Source organism: Vigna unguiculata, chromosome 7, assembly GCF_037176805.1.
Source record: "Vigna unguiculata cultivar grain cowpea cultivar isolate G323 ecotype 2 chromosome 7, ASM3717680v1, whole genome shotgun sequence".
In the NCBI taxonomy this organism is placed as follows: domain Eukaryota; kingdom Viridiplantae; phylum Streptophyta; class Magnoliopsida; order Fabales; family Fabaceae; genus Vigna; species Vigna unguiculata.
In genome coordinates this window covers 41244524-41263060 of record NC_140798.1, presented here as the reverse complement: position 1 = coordinate 41263060, position 18537 = coordinate 41244524, and the positions used below count along the sequence as shown (strand labels likewise).

The 18537-nt window shown below is 24.8% G+C and overlaps 2 protein-coding genes across 3 annotated transcripts in view; both read left to right on the top strand.

Moving 5' to 3' along the window:
• The first annotated feature begins 4439 nt into the window (after positions 1 to 4439).
• The window catches only part of LOC114189764 (uncharacterized), a 33152-nt gene continuing 19054 nt past the window's right edge, over positions 4440 to 18537 (top strand). The window contains exons 1-3 of one of the 2 annotated variants that reach the window (XM_028078443.2): positions 4440 to 4600; positions 4698 to 4844; positions 5155 to 5461. In XM_028078443.2, the coding sequence (XP_027934244.1) occupies positions 4509 to 4600; positions 4698 to 4844; positions 5155 to 5275 (360 nt within the window). In that variant the 5' untranslated portion in view covers positions 4440 to 4508 and the 3' untranslated portion in view covers positions 5276 to 5461. Of the gene's footprint in view, positions 4601 to 4697; positions 4845 to 5154; positions 5462 to 18537 lie in introns of those variants that run through there. The other variant, XM_028078444.2, reaches the window with a different exon arrangement.
• Positions 9761 to 10818, top strand: LOC114189763 (uncharacterized). Its single transcript, XM_028078442.2, has 3 exons — positions 9761 to 9933; positions 10244 to 10390; positions 10537 to 10818. The coding sequence occupies exons 1-3, from the start codon at positions 9833 to 9835 to the stop codon at positions 10646 to 10648; spliced, it is 360 nt and encodes a 119-aa protein (XP_027934243.1). The 5' UTR covers positions 9761 to 9832; the 3' UTR covers positions 10649 to 10818.

Genomic DNA, 18537 nt, shown 5'->3' with positions numbered 1-18537 from the left:
ATACTCTCATATTTAAGAACCTTTTTTAGGTATAAATTCCAAAGAATTAATATGAAACCTTCCACCCACAATTCTTCTAATCTTAAAAAATGGTTCCTCTAATTCAATAATTTGATCCTTAGTAGCATGATTGAAAATAGGTAAAGAAGTAAATCTGTCTTGTTTTCATCTTCTCGAATATCTTTTCTTTTATCACATAAAAAATGAATCTATTATTTTATTTTTCATCAATCAACCTACTTAAATAAAAGTTTAAGACTAAAAATAATTTATCAAATTTAATTAAAAATTGAGAGACACAACTACTAAAAGAAACATATATGATAATCAAGTCAAAACAAAAAAATGTTATGAAAAAACATATAGTACATGACATTTCCGTCTATATTCATAAAAAAAAATATACACAAAACTTATTAAATAAAAAAAATAATGATTATTGAACTAATATTTTACTATTAAAATATAAAAGAAAATTATCTTTTCTATCTTAAAAAATGGAACTAAACACATGAAAAATGAGAATTGAAACAATGAACTTATGTCTATTTTTTTTAAAAGAAAAATAAATAAAAGAAGTCATACAAGAATGAATGAAAGATAAATATAATATATAAAAAGCTTAAAAAACAATGATAAAGAATATAAAATATATCTCAACAAATTTTTTTATTTTTTATTATATTTAATTTTATATTTTATTATTAATTAGTATTAAATATTATAATTTATAAAAAGAATAAAGATCTAATTTATCTAATTTAGAGGGTCATGTCTGATACACACTAAGATTCGCTCCTACTTCAGAGTTCAATAACGTGTACCCTTTAAAATTTTGATATTTAGAACACCTTAGGAGATATACCTCAAGCTCGCAAAATCAATAATGATAAGAAAATCAATATATAATATAATTCTATTATTTAAATTATAATGCTTCTTATACTAAAGTCTCACCTACAGTTGAATTGACTTTGAAAGATTTTTTTTTTTCTTAGGAAGTTTCTTTTGAGAAACATAGTCTCCATCGAAAGAAAGACTAAAATAATGTAAGAATGTTATTGTTTTATTTAATATAATAACAAAATGCTTTATTATTTTAAAATAAAAAATTTAAACATCATTTATACCGTGTTTTTTTGGAAAAATTTATTTTTCATGTAGAATGGAAAGAGATGATTAACATGTAATTATCTTATTTTTTTGGCTAGAAGGTGATGTCTAATTATGATTAGAAGAATTTATTCCAAATGCAATTCCTATGTACAGGATGAAATTAGAGGATGACACACTTCAATTTACGAAATTACTCTCTCATATTTCAGTTCCATTCCGTGTGATTTATTCATTTCTCTTTGTAATGAAAACAACATAATAAAAATTAATAACACAAATAAAGATTTATTAAGGTTATAATAAAAATTTATTACTTCTAAAATTATTATTAAAAATAAAATAAAATCTTCATGTATATAAATTATTTCACATCTTACATATTAAACTTATTTTCATACCAAATATATTGTATGATTCATTTTTTTATAAATAATTTATAAAAATAATTATAAATCATTTATATATCATTTTATAGATAAGAATATTTTGATAATCAAACTTTTTTATCTATTATTTTTTTTTAACATGTCATATTATTCAATTTAGTAACAAATTTGATTCTCTAACTCATTCCAAAATTACCTCCAAATTCTTTCAGAAAAAACAACACCGACTTCATCTCTAATTTTTTTAATCTATTCTTCTTATTCCCTCTCAAATCATTTCTCCTAAAAGAATTATGCCTTAATATTACAGAGATGGGATAAGTATTTTTGTTCTTTAAATTTTAACACGTTACTAAAAGACACCGTAGTTGCCAGGAAAGTTCAATTTCCCAGTCTGAAAAGGATTTTTGATAAGCTTGTTAAATTATTGTTCGTAATTTACAAAGAGACATTATAATTACTTTTCTGACATTTCATTTCAACCATTTGTTTACTGACGTAGTCAGGCCCTGCCCCCCAAAATTTTAATTGTTTTTTTGTTTATATATATATATATATATATATATATATATATATAATATAAAAATATATTTAAAATTTATTAAATTTTTAAAATTTTAAAATTGTAGTAATATATATTAGAAATTAATAAAAATTAATTTTTTATTTTTTATTTCTTTTATTTAAATATAACATTTAATGTAAATACAAAATAAAATATAAAATAAAACATAATAAAAAATAAAAATATTTAGGTTTAATTTTTCTTTTGGTCCCTGTTTTTATTTAAATATTGACACTAGGATTAGGTTAATTACACCAACAGAGCAAATTATTCATATTAAGAGTCTCAATTTGAACGAAAAGATCATTGATCTGTTTCGAAGAATTTAAGGAAATTTATTATAAAAGATAGAATTACATTAGTTTTTTCAAAAAAATCGGGATCAAATGAGACTAAAAAAATTGGAGGACCAACTTAACATTTTTAAACCAAAACATGAATCAAAAGAGTATTTCAACAAAATATTTATTAACATAATTTTTATTTTCCTTTTCATTGTCTTTTTAGTTTTTTCACAGATTGTAATAATCTCTCACTCTCATATGTCTTCTTTTTGTTTTTAAAGAAAAAAAGTTAGACATAAACTCATTATATTTCTCATTTATCATCTTCCTTTCCTGTCTCTTGTCTTACTTGATAATGAAAACATTATTTTTTTATTTCATGAGCTTTTTGTATTTTTTTTTATGAATATAGAAAAAAATAGTGTATTATGTATTAATAATAATGAATATATTTTTCTTTTAATAATTACATGTCTCAATTTTTTATTAAATTATGATCAATTAATTTTTAGTATTATTTACAAAAAAGGTATATTGATAAATAATGAAAGAATAAATTAATCATCTAAGAGTGATGAAAATAAAATTATTGACTAAAATAAGATAGATTCTACTTCTTCACATATTTTGAAGCATTATACTAATGATAAAAAATGTTCAGTTAAAAAAGTCATTTTTTGAAGCATTGTACTAATGATTGAATCTAATGATCTCAAAACTACATTATTTTGGCCCCTCCGACGCTTTTGGTCAAGATCCGTCACTAGGCGTAGTATACTTAAAGGAAAAATGCTAGTTTCTATTCAAAGTCACACGTGAATTTATACAAAATGTCTTAATTTAAACACACAAATAAGAAATAATAAGTATTTGGTTAAAGTAAAAATATATTTGGATGATTCTTCAAGTTATCGAATTATTATATATTTTTTTATTTTCTCCGGTTAATCAAATTATTTTATTCATTTTCATTTTTCTCCTAATTTAAATAATTTTATTTTGTACTATTTAATTCCAACATAGACCAAGGAAGATGGAAGGACAATGATTTGATCTGCGTTGATTCTTTTTAGTCGTAGGAAGTGCACAAATGCAATTTGGAGTCCATGTCTTTGGGAAGATAAGATTGGGAGCAAATTCATTTTAACTTATCTCTTTTTTATTATTATTATTATTATTATTATTATTATTGATCATGGACGACGAGTAATCATAATTCCATTTGTGCCCTCTTCACATCATTGGGAGCAATATTGCTTTATTATATATGCATTTAATTTTCTATTAACAAGATAGATACAACGTTATACTTTGTTGTTTTTCGAATTAAATAGGTCTTAAGATTATAATAGAACACAGAAAAATAAAATAAAGATAAAGAGTCAGAAAGTAGTTGGTCCTTTCATTAAGAAAAACTGAAGCATATATTTATTTGACAGCATCTTTTTATAAGGTTTTCATTTAGAAATATTAATAAAAGTTGTGTTTTCTAAATATAAGCCTTTTATATGTAGTTTTGATTTTGTTGAGTTATATGAAGATATTTATGTATAATTGAGAAGATTGAATACATGGAAGTGTGAATAAAATTCCTACACTTCATCGATAACTGAATCGCAGGTAAATTCAAAGCTTGTTTTTAAGATGTATGAGTTTGATTTTAAAATTAAGAAAAGAAGTATTTCTGGATAAAAAGTAGATACAGAGTATAAAATAGGCAGCTCGAAATATTGAATGAGAAAATGAATTACAGGAACAAGAAGATTAAAGCATAAATAGTGAGTATTTTAGGTGTATATTGTTTACTAAAAAATCAATTTCACATTCAACTTCACCTCAGTTCCTGCCCGATAACTTGGTGTCATTAGTTCCATTTTAAATGTATAATTTTGTTATTCATCATATTTATACAGCAATTCTCGTACGTTGTACCTGTCAAAAACATGTTTGAAAATGAATATTGTTCGTGTCACATGATTGGTCTAACCCTTGGAGACGAAGTTGTCAAAAAAATCATTTTTCTTAATAAAGTAACTTTGTTTTTATTGAAACATGAAATTCCATTTGTGCACCTCTCTCGATCTTATAAATATGCATAGCTTAGATGATTCTTCTTACCTATCTACTACTAAACTAACTCTCATTTAGTTATTTAAGATGCAAACTCATCTGGATCTCCATCTCCTAATCTATATTCTGTTAGCTGTCTTGTGCTCGGGTGCTTTGATATGCATATATAACATAACAAGGTATTGAACTTAATTCTATTCAATTGTCTTCAACTTATTCGTTAACGTGTTCTTCATCTTACTATGTACTTCGTTAACTGCTAAATTTTTTATGCAGACCCAGAGGTATACATGGCGCATTCGTTAATGGAGAGGGAGCAAACCTAGACATGACTGAGGCGGAAATACGCGCTGAAGATATTTCCGGCGCATTCAATAACGCAGACTACGCCGTACAAACTCATAAGAAGGCTAAAATTGGACGGTATTACATTTGAAAACATCTTAATCATTTAGATTGGTTTGCTTAATGTTTGCTTTTTTCTTTTCATTTCATATTGTCAGATACATTTCCAAAAGCCACCAGGTACATTTCGTCAAAACTGATATATATGCAATGTTGAATCAACATTGTCGGAGATTAACCCTTTAAATTGCTAACTTTTTGGTTTCATTTGGAAATAATATTCCAATTCCATTCTACTTTCATCATTACTTTTATCAATATATCGCACTAAGTTATAATACGATTTTCAAATTCTGACATATTTTCACTGTGAATTGGGTGAATGTAGTGAGCCAAGCGGGTCAGGGAATTCAGCAGAAGTACAAGAGATTAAGAATGTTTTATCACAGTTGATTGCGTACTTGTTCGGAGAAAAGTACCCGCCTAATTATAAAGGTAAAAATACTTGAGACGTTAATTCAGTGAGAAGCACGAGAAGAATGCCGAAGTAATTCCCGTATCTGTAACATTCTGGTTGCAATCTATTGCAATTTATTTTAAGCTTTCATCAAATGCTTGTATTCTCTTAATCTTCTGTACTTTCACATAATGTAATTCAAACATATCCAATAAAAACGTTTCCTTTTCTCGTTTAATTATTTAATGCCATTGCCATTTAATTCTAAATTCATCATTAAATATATGAAAGATTCTAGCATTTAATATCGTATAGTGACTTGTGAATGATCTAAGTGTAAATTTAAATCTCATACGAAATGAGAAAATTAAATAATATATAAAAATAAAAATTTATACACCAATACACTTATTTTCTTAAATTTTAGATTAGAGATATACGTTCATTTATTATGATCGAAACTTACTTTTAATAGGAATTACACTCTTTAAAACTGATCGGTGTAGTCATAAATGATTTTGTATGAAAATATTCATGAGATTTCCAATTTTATAAGTTTTTCTTTATGAATTAAATAAAATAAAAATAATCTTAAAACGAAAAAAAAAACTTCGAAAAAATGAATGACTATCAAATTTCTAAAATAGATTACACCTAATTTAGGAAATATTCTTTAAAAATGAAAAAAAAAATTACAACTATAATGAACACTTTCAATAAAATTAACTATTTACGTTTCTGTTGTAATTCTTATTTCATGTAGCTATTAGCGCTATAGTTACATTTAACTTTGTCAACTAATACTTCATCTTGTTTGAACCGTCAATCATTTCATCAGATTTCATTTTTCTGTCATTTTAAAAGGATCAAAATATATTCTTTTATTTTATTGTTGTTAACCAATGTTGTAAAGTTAAAAGTAAATAATGTTATAACAAAATCTTTCTTATCGTATTGAAAATAGAGAGAAATATATATTCAATATTTACGTTCACATATTTAGAAGAGGTGACTCTGATCCTTGGTTTTTACACATCTTTTAAGATGTTAAAAGGTGATGGTTTTTTCAAATTTATAAGTGAATATATATATATATATATATATATATATTTATTGTTAGAAAATATTACTCAAATAATACTAATAATAATAAAAATATAATAATAATTATTAAAACAATAATATATATATATATATATATATATATATAAATAAATGAATATTAATTAAAGATCTAATAATTATAATAACAATAAGAGATAAAAAGTAAGTAAATGAAAAAAAGATATAGAAAAAATCTGGATTGAGGCACGCATGACGCTATCCGTAGAAAGAAAACGTTCCTTCTGTACATTACAATACGAATACACAATACACAATCATATGTGTTTCTCTCTCAAGATACAATGATTCATCAAATCGACCGAGTGCAGCGAATGATCTTCGAACCTTATAAACACCAATATCTTAAAGATAATATAGAGAAAAAAAGAATAACACTTCAAAAGAACTCTAATATTTATGGTTGTTTTGTTTTTGTTTTTCTTCATGCACCTAAATAATATTTATAAGTAAAAAAAAAAGATAGAAGAATAAATTATAATAAAAAATATAGTCTTCAACCATAAATCAAATTAACCTGTAAGATGTAAAGTTCATCAAAATTGTATCCATAGAATTTTTATTTTGATTATTTATATTTATATATATACTTTGGGTGGGTGGGTGGAATAGCGCGTGTTTGTCCTGGTGTTATATTGAACGTGACTTAAACTCAAAACGACTTCTTTTTCTCGTTCAAAAGTAATACATTTTCATAGCTGTCAGTAGATATCTTTTTCTTTTCTTCATCACCTTTTCGTACAATAATGAAGATACTTCTATCAAATGACAAGACATATCATGAAATACTCAGATACGTGAGTCGTTCAGTTCACACCTTCAATTTTATTTTTCTTTTTACATATTTTACAGTCAGACATTTTACTTTTGCACATTTTTTTACCGGTTCATTAAAGTTTGATGATGTGAAGTGAAATTTACAAACAAATGAAATTGTATCAAAATAGCATAGTTTCGAAAAACATTGATAAAATGACAGTCGTTGAACATTTATTGAAATAGTAAAATGTGTCAAAGTTAAAAAGTTTGATAATAAAATTTATAAAAAGGATAAAATTAAATGGTAAAATTTAAAATATATTAACAACTAAATGATAAATTATATAATTAAACTTAATTCATATCAGTAAACACACAACAACATATAAGACTTTCTATAAAAGAATCATGACATGTGAATACACTACTAATGTCATGGTTAATGTAATTGGATCTTGGAATATGAAGGAGTTTTTATTTTAATAGTATTTTTAGTTTTAAAAGTAGTTTTAAAAGTTCCAATTGTATGATAAATATATAAATATATAAATTTTTGTTGATAAAAAAAAAAAAACTTGTACTAGTGGAATTCAAGGTACTTATCGCACTTTTAATAAAATATATGAAATCATAAAATAGAAAAACACTTTACCTCTTTTTTTCAGCGGTTAATATAAAAAGATGAACATTTTAAAAGAATTAGGAAGGGTGAAGGATTTTTGTGACTTTTTTTAGAGTAAAGCTCACACGCATATTTGAAAAAGTTAAAATGTTTTATCCGTTACTTACGGCAATGACCGCTGATTATTCCAATAATTGTTTGAAGGGTGCATTTGTGTGATTCACACTATGATAGAGTTAAGAATTAAGTCTTGCCTTCTTTTAAATTGACTTTGAAAGAAATTTATAGGAAGTTCCATTTGAGAAACATAGTCTCCTTAGAAGACTAAAACAATGTGAGTGATAATATTTATTTTATTTAGTATAATAACACATTACTTTATTATTTACGTTAGATATATAAGTAGTTAGTGAAGGGGAGGTTTAACTTAATTTTCATTGATATATTATATATATAAATATATGAAAAAAAAATGTATTTTGAAACTAAAAAATTATAAGTATTGTTTAATATTAGAAATAAGTATAATTTATTCTTTAAAGTTTAACTCACAATATTAAAATTATAATTGAGTTAATTACACGATTTTTTTTTACATATTTACTTCTAAATATAAAAATAATTATCATTTCTTTAATTTACTTATATATAGATAAATAGACAAACAGATTACCATAATTTATTCTATACATATATTCATAAGAGAAACATACAGAAAAAATATAATATTTTTTATAGATTAAAATTTAACTACACATAAGTTCAAAAATTTTATGGAGAAATTAAACAAATAAATACTTTAAAATGATTATCTTAACGTATTCATGTGTAATCGTCAAAAAGAAATCCTTATAATTATTTATTTTTCTTCTTTTGGTCCATATATATTTACTTGGTGGGTGGGTGGAGTAGTGCCGTGTTTGTCCTGGAGTTTTATTGTACGTGACTTAAATTCAAAACGACTTCTTTTTGTCGTTGAAAAGTAAAATATTTCCATCATCACTCCAAACACATCGTAGTTACTAGGAAAGTTCCATTTCCCAGTCTGAAAACGAGTATTGATGAACTTATTAAATTATTACGATTCTCCCTCTCTTTTTCTACACTACCCACGAATTCAACCATCTGTTAATCATCGGAATTCAAGTGACACACTATATTTTTTTAATATCAATCAAATGATTTTCAAATTTTTTTTTATTTTATATATTTTGCCTTAAATTCAATTAATTTTGTTATTTTATTTTAAGTTAAAGAAAAATCAAGATAGGATGGAAGAAACATGCCTTGGGTTGATTTTGTTATATGAAGATATTTATGTATAGTTGAGAAGATTGAAACTGGGAATGGTCCAGGCCTCAAGATGTTTTAAGTTTAATTAGATGCAGTAATATATAACTATATATATTATGATAACAGTGTGTTAGGAACTTAAGTGTGAGTCTAAGTTTTATATTAGTTAAAAATGAGAAAGTAAAGTACCGTATAAGGATAAAGACCCATAAATTCATTACTTTAAAGTTTTGGATTGAGAGTGGTGTCAATACCATATATAGTTAATCTCAAGTCTCATTGGTTTTTGTTCTTCCCAGGGAAACCCCCTCCTCTATAAACCTAACAAGTGGTATCAGAGTCGATGGTTAAAACTAGTTGAGCCGAGTGCAGTATGATCCTTGTATCAAAAGTCTTCCTGACAAAGATTTCAGGTAAACGTATCTCGTTAAGAAGATCGACGATAAAAAAAAAGAAAGAAAAAGAGTACTCGTGCATCTTTCTCTCACAACCTACAATAATTTTCAAAATGAGATGGAGTAGTTAACCAATGCACCAGGAAGCATCTTTCCCCTATAGAGTGGCCACTTTAGACAAGCACAATTTTTTCTTCAATATTTAAACCCTATGCGAATTGTTATTTGTCCAATTCCCTCCTTTATTTTTTTAATAAGAAAGAGACAGGTGTTTTAAAATTCTTTTAAAAGTAATTTTTTAATGAAACATCAAATTCCACTTGTCTACCTCTATATATAGATCTATGAACATTCATACCTGGAACATTTCCTCTCATCTATCTACTATAAACTCACTCTCATTTTAGTTATTATTAGGATGCAAATCTCCCTCGATTCCAGATTCCTTCTCTATCTTCTCTTGATTGCCTTCTTCCTTGGTGCTCTTGTATGGCTCTTCATATGTAACCTAACAACAAGGTATGGATTTTCGTACTTTGCTTCTGTACTGGAAAGTTCAAAGAACAATCAAATCTCTTCTACTTCTGTTGATTCTAACTCTTTTAAGTTACTTCAAACTTTGTAATAAGTTAGAATATAGATAACTCTGAGGAAATGATGTTGATGTCCAGGACAATGATATTCAATTATCTTTAACTTATCTGTTGATGTTATTATAAGATGAGAAATGGTGAAATGAAATAGTTGTGGATAATGTTATTATAATTGCAATTAGCTCACTAATTAATAAATTGTCTCAATTTAACCTTTAATTAAATATTGTGTGCAGAGGCAGAGGTATAGAAGGGTCATTCCTTGTTGATGACGAAGGGGACCAAAATGCTGTTGAGGCGGAAATCCGTGCTGGAGGGGTTACCGAGTCGTTCAATGTAAAGAAAAAAGGCAAACAAAATCTTGAAAAGGCGAAAATTATCTGGTATTGTTTTCGAAAGGATCGATGTTGCAATTAGATTGGTCTGTTTAGACTTTTACTATTGGATATGTGTTTGATAAATATTTACAATTACTTTAATCAATTCACATTGTGACGTCTTTATTTTCATTTTCGATGGGTTAATGCAGTGGTGGCTCAAACGGGACCGCGGATTCAGAACAGAACTACCTTTTAAATATTTTATTTCAGGTCATTGCATATTTGTTTGGAGGAGGTCCTTATGGAGATAAAAACAAGTGAGCTGAGACCTTAATTTAGGATAACTTTGGCAAGCTCAGAAGCACACGCATGATGTTGCAGTAATTTAGGATAGATATGAGGATCTGGTCTGTAACATTTCTTTCTCTAGGACAACTTGTGTAACATTTCTTTCTCTCGGATAACTTTTGTTTCTATATTGGTGCATGAAATTTTTTTCTATTTTCAGATAATTTGTTTTTGTTGGAGAGTGGGATACGTACGCCTAATTATGATTAATTTTATCAGGATATTTTAATAAAAACTTGGCCTCTTATGTTTAATAATTTTGTGACATATTCATCTTGAAATGCAATATTTTTTAAAATATAAAAAATACATCAAAAATATCTATTTCTGACAAAAAAAGGAAATGACCAAGAAACTAAACAACGGCATATTATTAGAAGTTAATCGTAATATTTATTTCATCAAAAAAGATATCACTATAGCCTCCCAATTTAACTCCATTGAGATAACATAAAGAAAAAACTTTAAGCTACACCTCTCGCTTTTGTTTACAAGGTAGTTTATTCAAGATGTTGAATAAATGTATGTTATGATTATCAGGTTTGAATAATATATATTCTTTTCTATATTCATATATTTCTGTTCCTTCCTTTATTGATTTCTAAAATGTAAATGTATATAGTGCAAATATATTTATTACATTATTTTCATTAATAAGGATCAACCGTCTTTTAAACTTCAATTATACATCCTATATCAGCAATCTCTCTTTATCTCTGCAATTTGCTTAAATGTTCGTCTGAGGATTCTTCAATTCATCCAAAACATCTTTTATTGTTGATAATTTCCCAATCAGTTAATCTCTAATATTATATACATTTTAAATTATCATAAAAATCATATGTACATATTTGCATATAAACTTTCATATAGTACATATAATTTAAGTATCGTATTCTTCATACATCTAAACAGTATATCTATTTGTTACAAGTTAACATTAACTCTCCTTATGTAATTAGTATGTTTCCTATAAGTAAAGTTTAAATAACACTTGTGGTAACTTTTAATTAGTTTTCTAACATCCACTAAAAACTCTCACTCTCAGAGAACCTCTAGGTGGGTAAGTATACTTTCAAAGACCTCCACTTAATGAGGATGACATCCATATATTTGGACATAAGCACAAATAAAAATATAAGATCTTTGAGATTTTATCTTGAATGTTAAAAATGATTAATCAAAATAATATTGATAATAATAAAACTAATTATTATTATTATAAGAATAATAATACTAAAACATATATATGAATTAAGAATATTAATAAGATATAACAATTTTTACAACAATAAAAGATAAAAAGTAAATGACAAAATGAGTAAAAATATCATAGGTTGAGGTACGCATAACGTTATTCTTGAAGAGAAAACACATCCACTGCACTGAACAAACAAAATGATTTGCGTTTCTCTTCCAAGATACAACAATCCATTAGATCGATCGAATGTAGCGAATAATCTCCTCTGAATCTTATGAACATCAATGTCTTAAAAAATAATATAGAGAAGAAGACAAAACACTTTTATACGAATTCTATTGTTTGTTGTTATCTATTCTCGTATAAATAGGAAATAGGAAGTATTTATAAATAATAGAGATAGACTTAAAAGTCAATTCTAACTAGTTTGATTAAATAAAATATTAATTCATAATAAAATTATAATCCTTCATTATAAATATCATTTACCCACAAAATTAAATGTACATAAAAATAGTATTAACCATAAGATAACATTTTAATTATATATTTTTTAAATTATATTAAATATTTCCATCACTTAATTCAAGCCTAAGCATCAAATTCTGTCTTATCAAATATTTCTTCCCTTTCCACCTTAGTATTTTCAAAAGTGACTTATTTATGTATTATAAATACATTATACAATTGTTAACTGAACACCTTGTCACAATATGTGTTCCCTTTATTTCTTACACTTTGTTCACATCCAAGTAATTATTGTTGGAATAGACAGATTCACGAGTGATTGTCTTGTTCATTTCAAGTGATTTCTGCGTGAGTGCGAGCGCTGATTTGCATAATATACAAAATTTAATATTCACTCGTAAGGGAATGTGCGGGTAAACAATGTAATTATTGTCTGCTTTTACCAAATAACCCTACATCATTAATCATAATTTCACATTACACCTTTATTTTTTATTTTTAGTCTTGACTGTGTTCATGACTTTGCATGCCGTCAAAAAGCAGCGAGGGTTAGGATTCTTAATGAGATTCCTGCATGAACAGGAACAATCCTTGCGATGAACGTCCAATTTTATTTTAAATTAATTCAATGAATCTAAAAATTCTCGTTTAATACTTATATTAATTTATAGTAATAACACTAATGAAATATAAAGCTTTTAAAAATATTTCTCTTTGAAAAATAACTCAACATCAAAATAAAATGTAAGATAAAAATAATATTCACAACAATATTTAATATTCATGTAATCACAATATATATATATATATATATATATATATATATATATATATATATATATATATATATATATATATATATATATATATCACCTGGAACAAAAGTTAATTAAAATTATCCATTCAACCCATGCATTGTCTTTGAAATTAACTGTATTTTTATTCATTTTTTAATTAAAAATTAATTATTCAAATTTTACTTTAATTTAATTTGAACATTTCTTTTTGAATTAATATATTAAAACTTCTTTTAATAGTAATAACATTTGTATTTTTAATTAACTAGACCTATTAATTTTTTATTTAAAAACCGATCATCAACATATTCTTTTACATTAATTTTTTTAATTCATCAATTCTTTACTTCATATTACTTCTAACAACAAGAGCAAATGCATAATTTTTTAATTTTATTTATTATAACATTTTTTATCCATCAAATCCATCAAATCTTTGACAAACTTTTTTCTAAAAATTCATTCATTTTTCACCTCTCAATTCTCATAGTAAAAACCACCACACTTATCTCAAATCCTTCATTTCACCCTCCCTAAATCTATTATGTGTATTCTTCATAACATAAATGATGTTGTTAGCTCAAAACCACATTACCTCGACACATGCATATAAGTAATAAGATCAACACACAAAAACAAGATAAGGAATATGAGAGATGTTAGAGGTTAGAATACCCTAAACCTGCTTATATATGATTTTACCTACCCAACTTAGGTCTACTAATGTAAGAGCTACAAAATAATATAAAAAAAAACTATTAAGTTATCCATTCATTAATTTTTGTAGGCATCCCAACTTGTCAAATTTAAATCGACCCTCGTGGAGGAAGGAGAGTGGTGACATCTCAATTACTCAAACTAGAAAATGAGTGTGAAAAAATATGATTCTAGTAAACACATGAATCTAATCGGTACATCTCATTCTTGCAAGAGAATTAAAATTGCAATAAACAAAATGAATCACATAAATCATCCAAACTACCCTTCAGTTGAAATTTTTCTATAAACAGTTTTATGCAATTCTTTTACAAACAAAATTATTTCATAAACAAATAAAAAATAAAATTTCATAAGAACTAATAAGAAAAAACCCCTCTAGATTAATTGATGCAAAGTTAATTTACAATTCATTAAAAATAGCTCTTATTTTAGTATTTTAATAATATTTCCCAATATTTATCATAATTTAATTAATTATCTAGCCATTATAATTATACTATTTTTTTTCCTAAAAATAATTTATTTCAATCCTTATATATATATATATATATATATATATATATTCAATTTTTAATAATTATTAATTTCCAACATCTAAATTCATACAAATTAAAAGAAAATAAAATATTTTTTTATGAAGATTAAAAGCATATATTTCACTTAAAATCTGTTGAAATATAAAATGATGAAAACATTTAACATAAAAAATTCTCTTGCACGCCAACCAATAACTTGGTCTATTTTTATGGAGTTAGGCAAGCGTGTTTAAAAAATGTTAGAAACTTTTTTCCATTTTATAATAACACGGAATATTCTAATTGGCAACTTGATTCGACAGTGGTCTTAAGGTCTCTTACTCTCCAAACGTGGTCTTTCTTAAGTCTTAAGGTCACTGAAAAAAAAAAAAAGAAATGGGAAAGTAAAGGAACCAACACATACAATGGGAAACACAATTAATTACCTTTATCTTAATTTTTAAACGATTATTATTTTCAAAAACAGTTCACACTACATTATTAACATCCTGGTAGTCTTCCATTAATGGTTTACTGCTCAACTTTTTTATTGCATTTAAACTCAGCAAAATGCTATATATGAAAGATTTCTTGTATATTTTTCCATGGGCATCGATGAGTACCGATATATATATATATATATATATATATATATATATATATATATATATATATATATATATATATATATATATATATATATATATATATATATATATATATATATATATATACTATTTTAATTTTAACGCATTTATAATTTTAAAAACTTTATATATTTTTCATATTAAATATGTTTTTAATTTCAGGTGAAATTAAAATTCGTCTTTATCTAAAATTTTAATACAATTTGATTTCTAAATGTTAGAAATGAACATATATTGTCTTTTTAATCCAATTAATTTAAAATGTATATTTGAGTTGTTTATACTGTCTCACAGGTTCCAATATCTAATAAAACATATGTTTGACACAAAAAAAATATATTATCGTAATTGGATAAAAAGATTATATCCATTCATTTTTAAAGTTTGAAAACTAAAATGTATCAAAATTTTAGACAATAACAAATTTTAATTTTTCATCAAAGTTCATATACTAAAAACATATTTAACATTTTATCTTGGTATCCCTTAAGTTTGGTCCCAAACCAAAATGTGCCATTGGGATAGCAAAATTGGATCTTGTTAATTTTTTCACGTATTCAACCAACAAATATTATACCCGTATCAGTTTTTAATTATTTAAAAGCTGGTCAAAATTTAATATATGATCTACTGGTTCAATGTTTGAATGACTATATTTAAGAACAAACGTAATAAATCGTTAGGATTTTTTGAAATATAATTATCCTGTTTAATCCAAGATGATTTAAATCCTATAAAATAAATGACCAATTAACATAAAAAAAGTGAAACGTTATGAAATAGTGAAACAAATATTATTATCATTATTATTTACTAGTGTACACATAGACACAACATTTTTTAAATATGTATGATATTATATTAGTAGGTAATGATAATGTGATTTTTTTAAGTTAATATATAAAATAAAATTATATTTATTAAAAATAAAGTGAAATATATAAGAAAAGATGAGAAAATAATTGTTGTTAAGTAAAGAAAAAAGAGAAGAAAGATAGACGATTTTTAAAAAAAAGTTTGTAAAAGTAACGGTCAATTTTCAAAATTTTAATAAATAATTATATTTTAAAGGGTAAAATTGATATTTTAAAATGTATATCAAAAGAGAATCATCTTTATATATTGTTATAGATATTATTTCGTTATATTAAATGAAAATTTGATATTCATTTTATTACAAGAAAATGGTAATTATTTACGAATTTCTTTTATATAATTTTTTTTATTTAGAAAAAAATCTTAAATAACATTAACGTTCCGTGAGTAACAAAGAAATTACATAAAAAATTTCAAAAATAAATATGACAGACTTTGAAAGAATGACTATCTAAGCGTAGGAAATAATTATAATTTGTATTTTGTTTCTAGTTTTTTGGTGCATTTTTTTCATTAATTATTTAGTAGTGAACAAAAATAAATTTGTTTTTGTCGATGAACAATATGTGAAAAATAATAACTTCACGTGAATGTTAACAAAGATTCAAGAATATCCAATTAACGCAGTTGATTAATGGTGGACGATAATATAGATATTAAAGACCATTCTCCTAAATTATGACTAATGGACTAAGCGTGATGATTTCTTTCAAAGAAACCTAAGTATAATGATTAAGACGATCTAGTTTCAAAGATAAACACATATGTTACTCTAAAGGAGGTAACTTTTGCCCTAAAGAAAAGGGAGAATTCTTAAAGAAAAGTATTGACGATGTATTTGGTAAACTTAAGGTTTAGGGTACCGCGTAGCAATAATTTTGATCGGTTCCCATAGAGCGCGAGACACGGATGTAAATTAAACCATTAAAAAACATGATTCATTATTCATAGCAACAACAACGGACTAGTTTTTCCAAGGTTCTCACTGCACAAGTCTTACGGTTCACACAATAACTATTAAAGTTCAAATTCGGTGTAAGAATATGGTCATTAAAGTTAAAATTCTAGATCAATAAGAAAGTATTGTTCGTTAACAGAGTCTGTAAGATAAAATAGTCGTATATAATGATATAAATATTCAACCTAAAGTTCACTTATAACAAACATAAGTTCAATTCACATAAACACTTAAAACATCAAGACAATAAATTTATGGACATTTATTTTTATATGGTGTTCAATTTTTTGATTTTTATTTAATGTGGGACTTAGATTCATATTTGAATTTTCAATATTTATTTATTTAAAGGTAAATATTTTATGGTGGCTTTTTTTATACATTATTTTTCCTTGGTTTTAATCCAGTATGAAAAATAATAATTAAAAGAATTATCTTTTGCTATGTTAAAAATACCTATATATGCTCTTCGTAAACAACACAAAAAAGTCGTCCCCTCCGGAGAAAAATCAGTATGTGTGCTTGATTTATTTTCTTAACGTATTCATATATATGTTTATTAGGATGATTTCAAAAAATAACAAAGATTACCTTTTTAAGTTGTATATAGGTATATAAGTTAAACTTTAAAGTATTTATTTGTTTATTTGTAAAATTTATGATTTCTTTGAAATTTTGTTTTAATAATACCAATGAAAGAGGGACATAGTGAGGATCGTTTTTTATTCTTATAAAATCGTATATTTAACCTTTTCTAGATTTTGTCCCATTATTACAAACAAAATCTTTGAATAATGATTAATTTTGGTGACAAAAAATAATTAATCACTATAACGATAAATTTAGATACCAATTTATAAATTAAAAATTATTGATAACTAAAATAATTTTAAAAACTTATAATTAGTTTTTAAATTGATAACTAAAATAGTCTATATTATAAATTGATCTCTAAACTGGCCAGTAACATTAATAATCAAAATTTTGACTATTAAAAGAATTGATCTTTAAACATATTTTAGATCACTAAAATTAGTTATTATTTAAAAATTTTCTTGTAATTCACATGTTAATGAGTTGAGAAATTGATGTTTCATACAAATTAAAACTTAATTTTTATGTTTTCTAGATTATTGGAGTTTATAGAAATTTAAGATCCTTTTTCTATCCTAGGATATCTCTTTGACTTGAATGACAAATAACTTTCAAGTACGAAAAACTAATTAATTAAATATAATTATTGTGGAAAAATAATGAAGAAATCTACTAGACGGTAAACAAAGAAGAGTAAGAACAAAAGAAAAACACAGAGGAATTTAATATAATTATATTGAGGTGTTAACAAATTTTAATTTTACATTCATAATAAGAAACTCAGTAATAATGGAAATTATAACTTGAATTTTCTGTGAACTTTCAAATATCGATTAGTTAAAACAGTAGATATAAGATCATTTTTATACAAAAATAGTTGTTATAACTAACTTTCGTAAATCATGTCTAAATAGTGAAGAAGTCACATGAATAGTGCTTTGAGAGTGGATTCTATTATAGCAGATGAAAAAAGTTACAGTCTAATTTAGGGTTGAAAGTTTGATACTATAAAATGATGTAGTGCCATAAGGATATAGGAACCTTAATAAGATTTTATTGAGTAAAGCTTCATAAATCTTCACTATG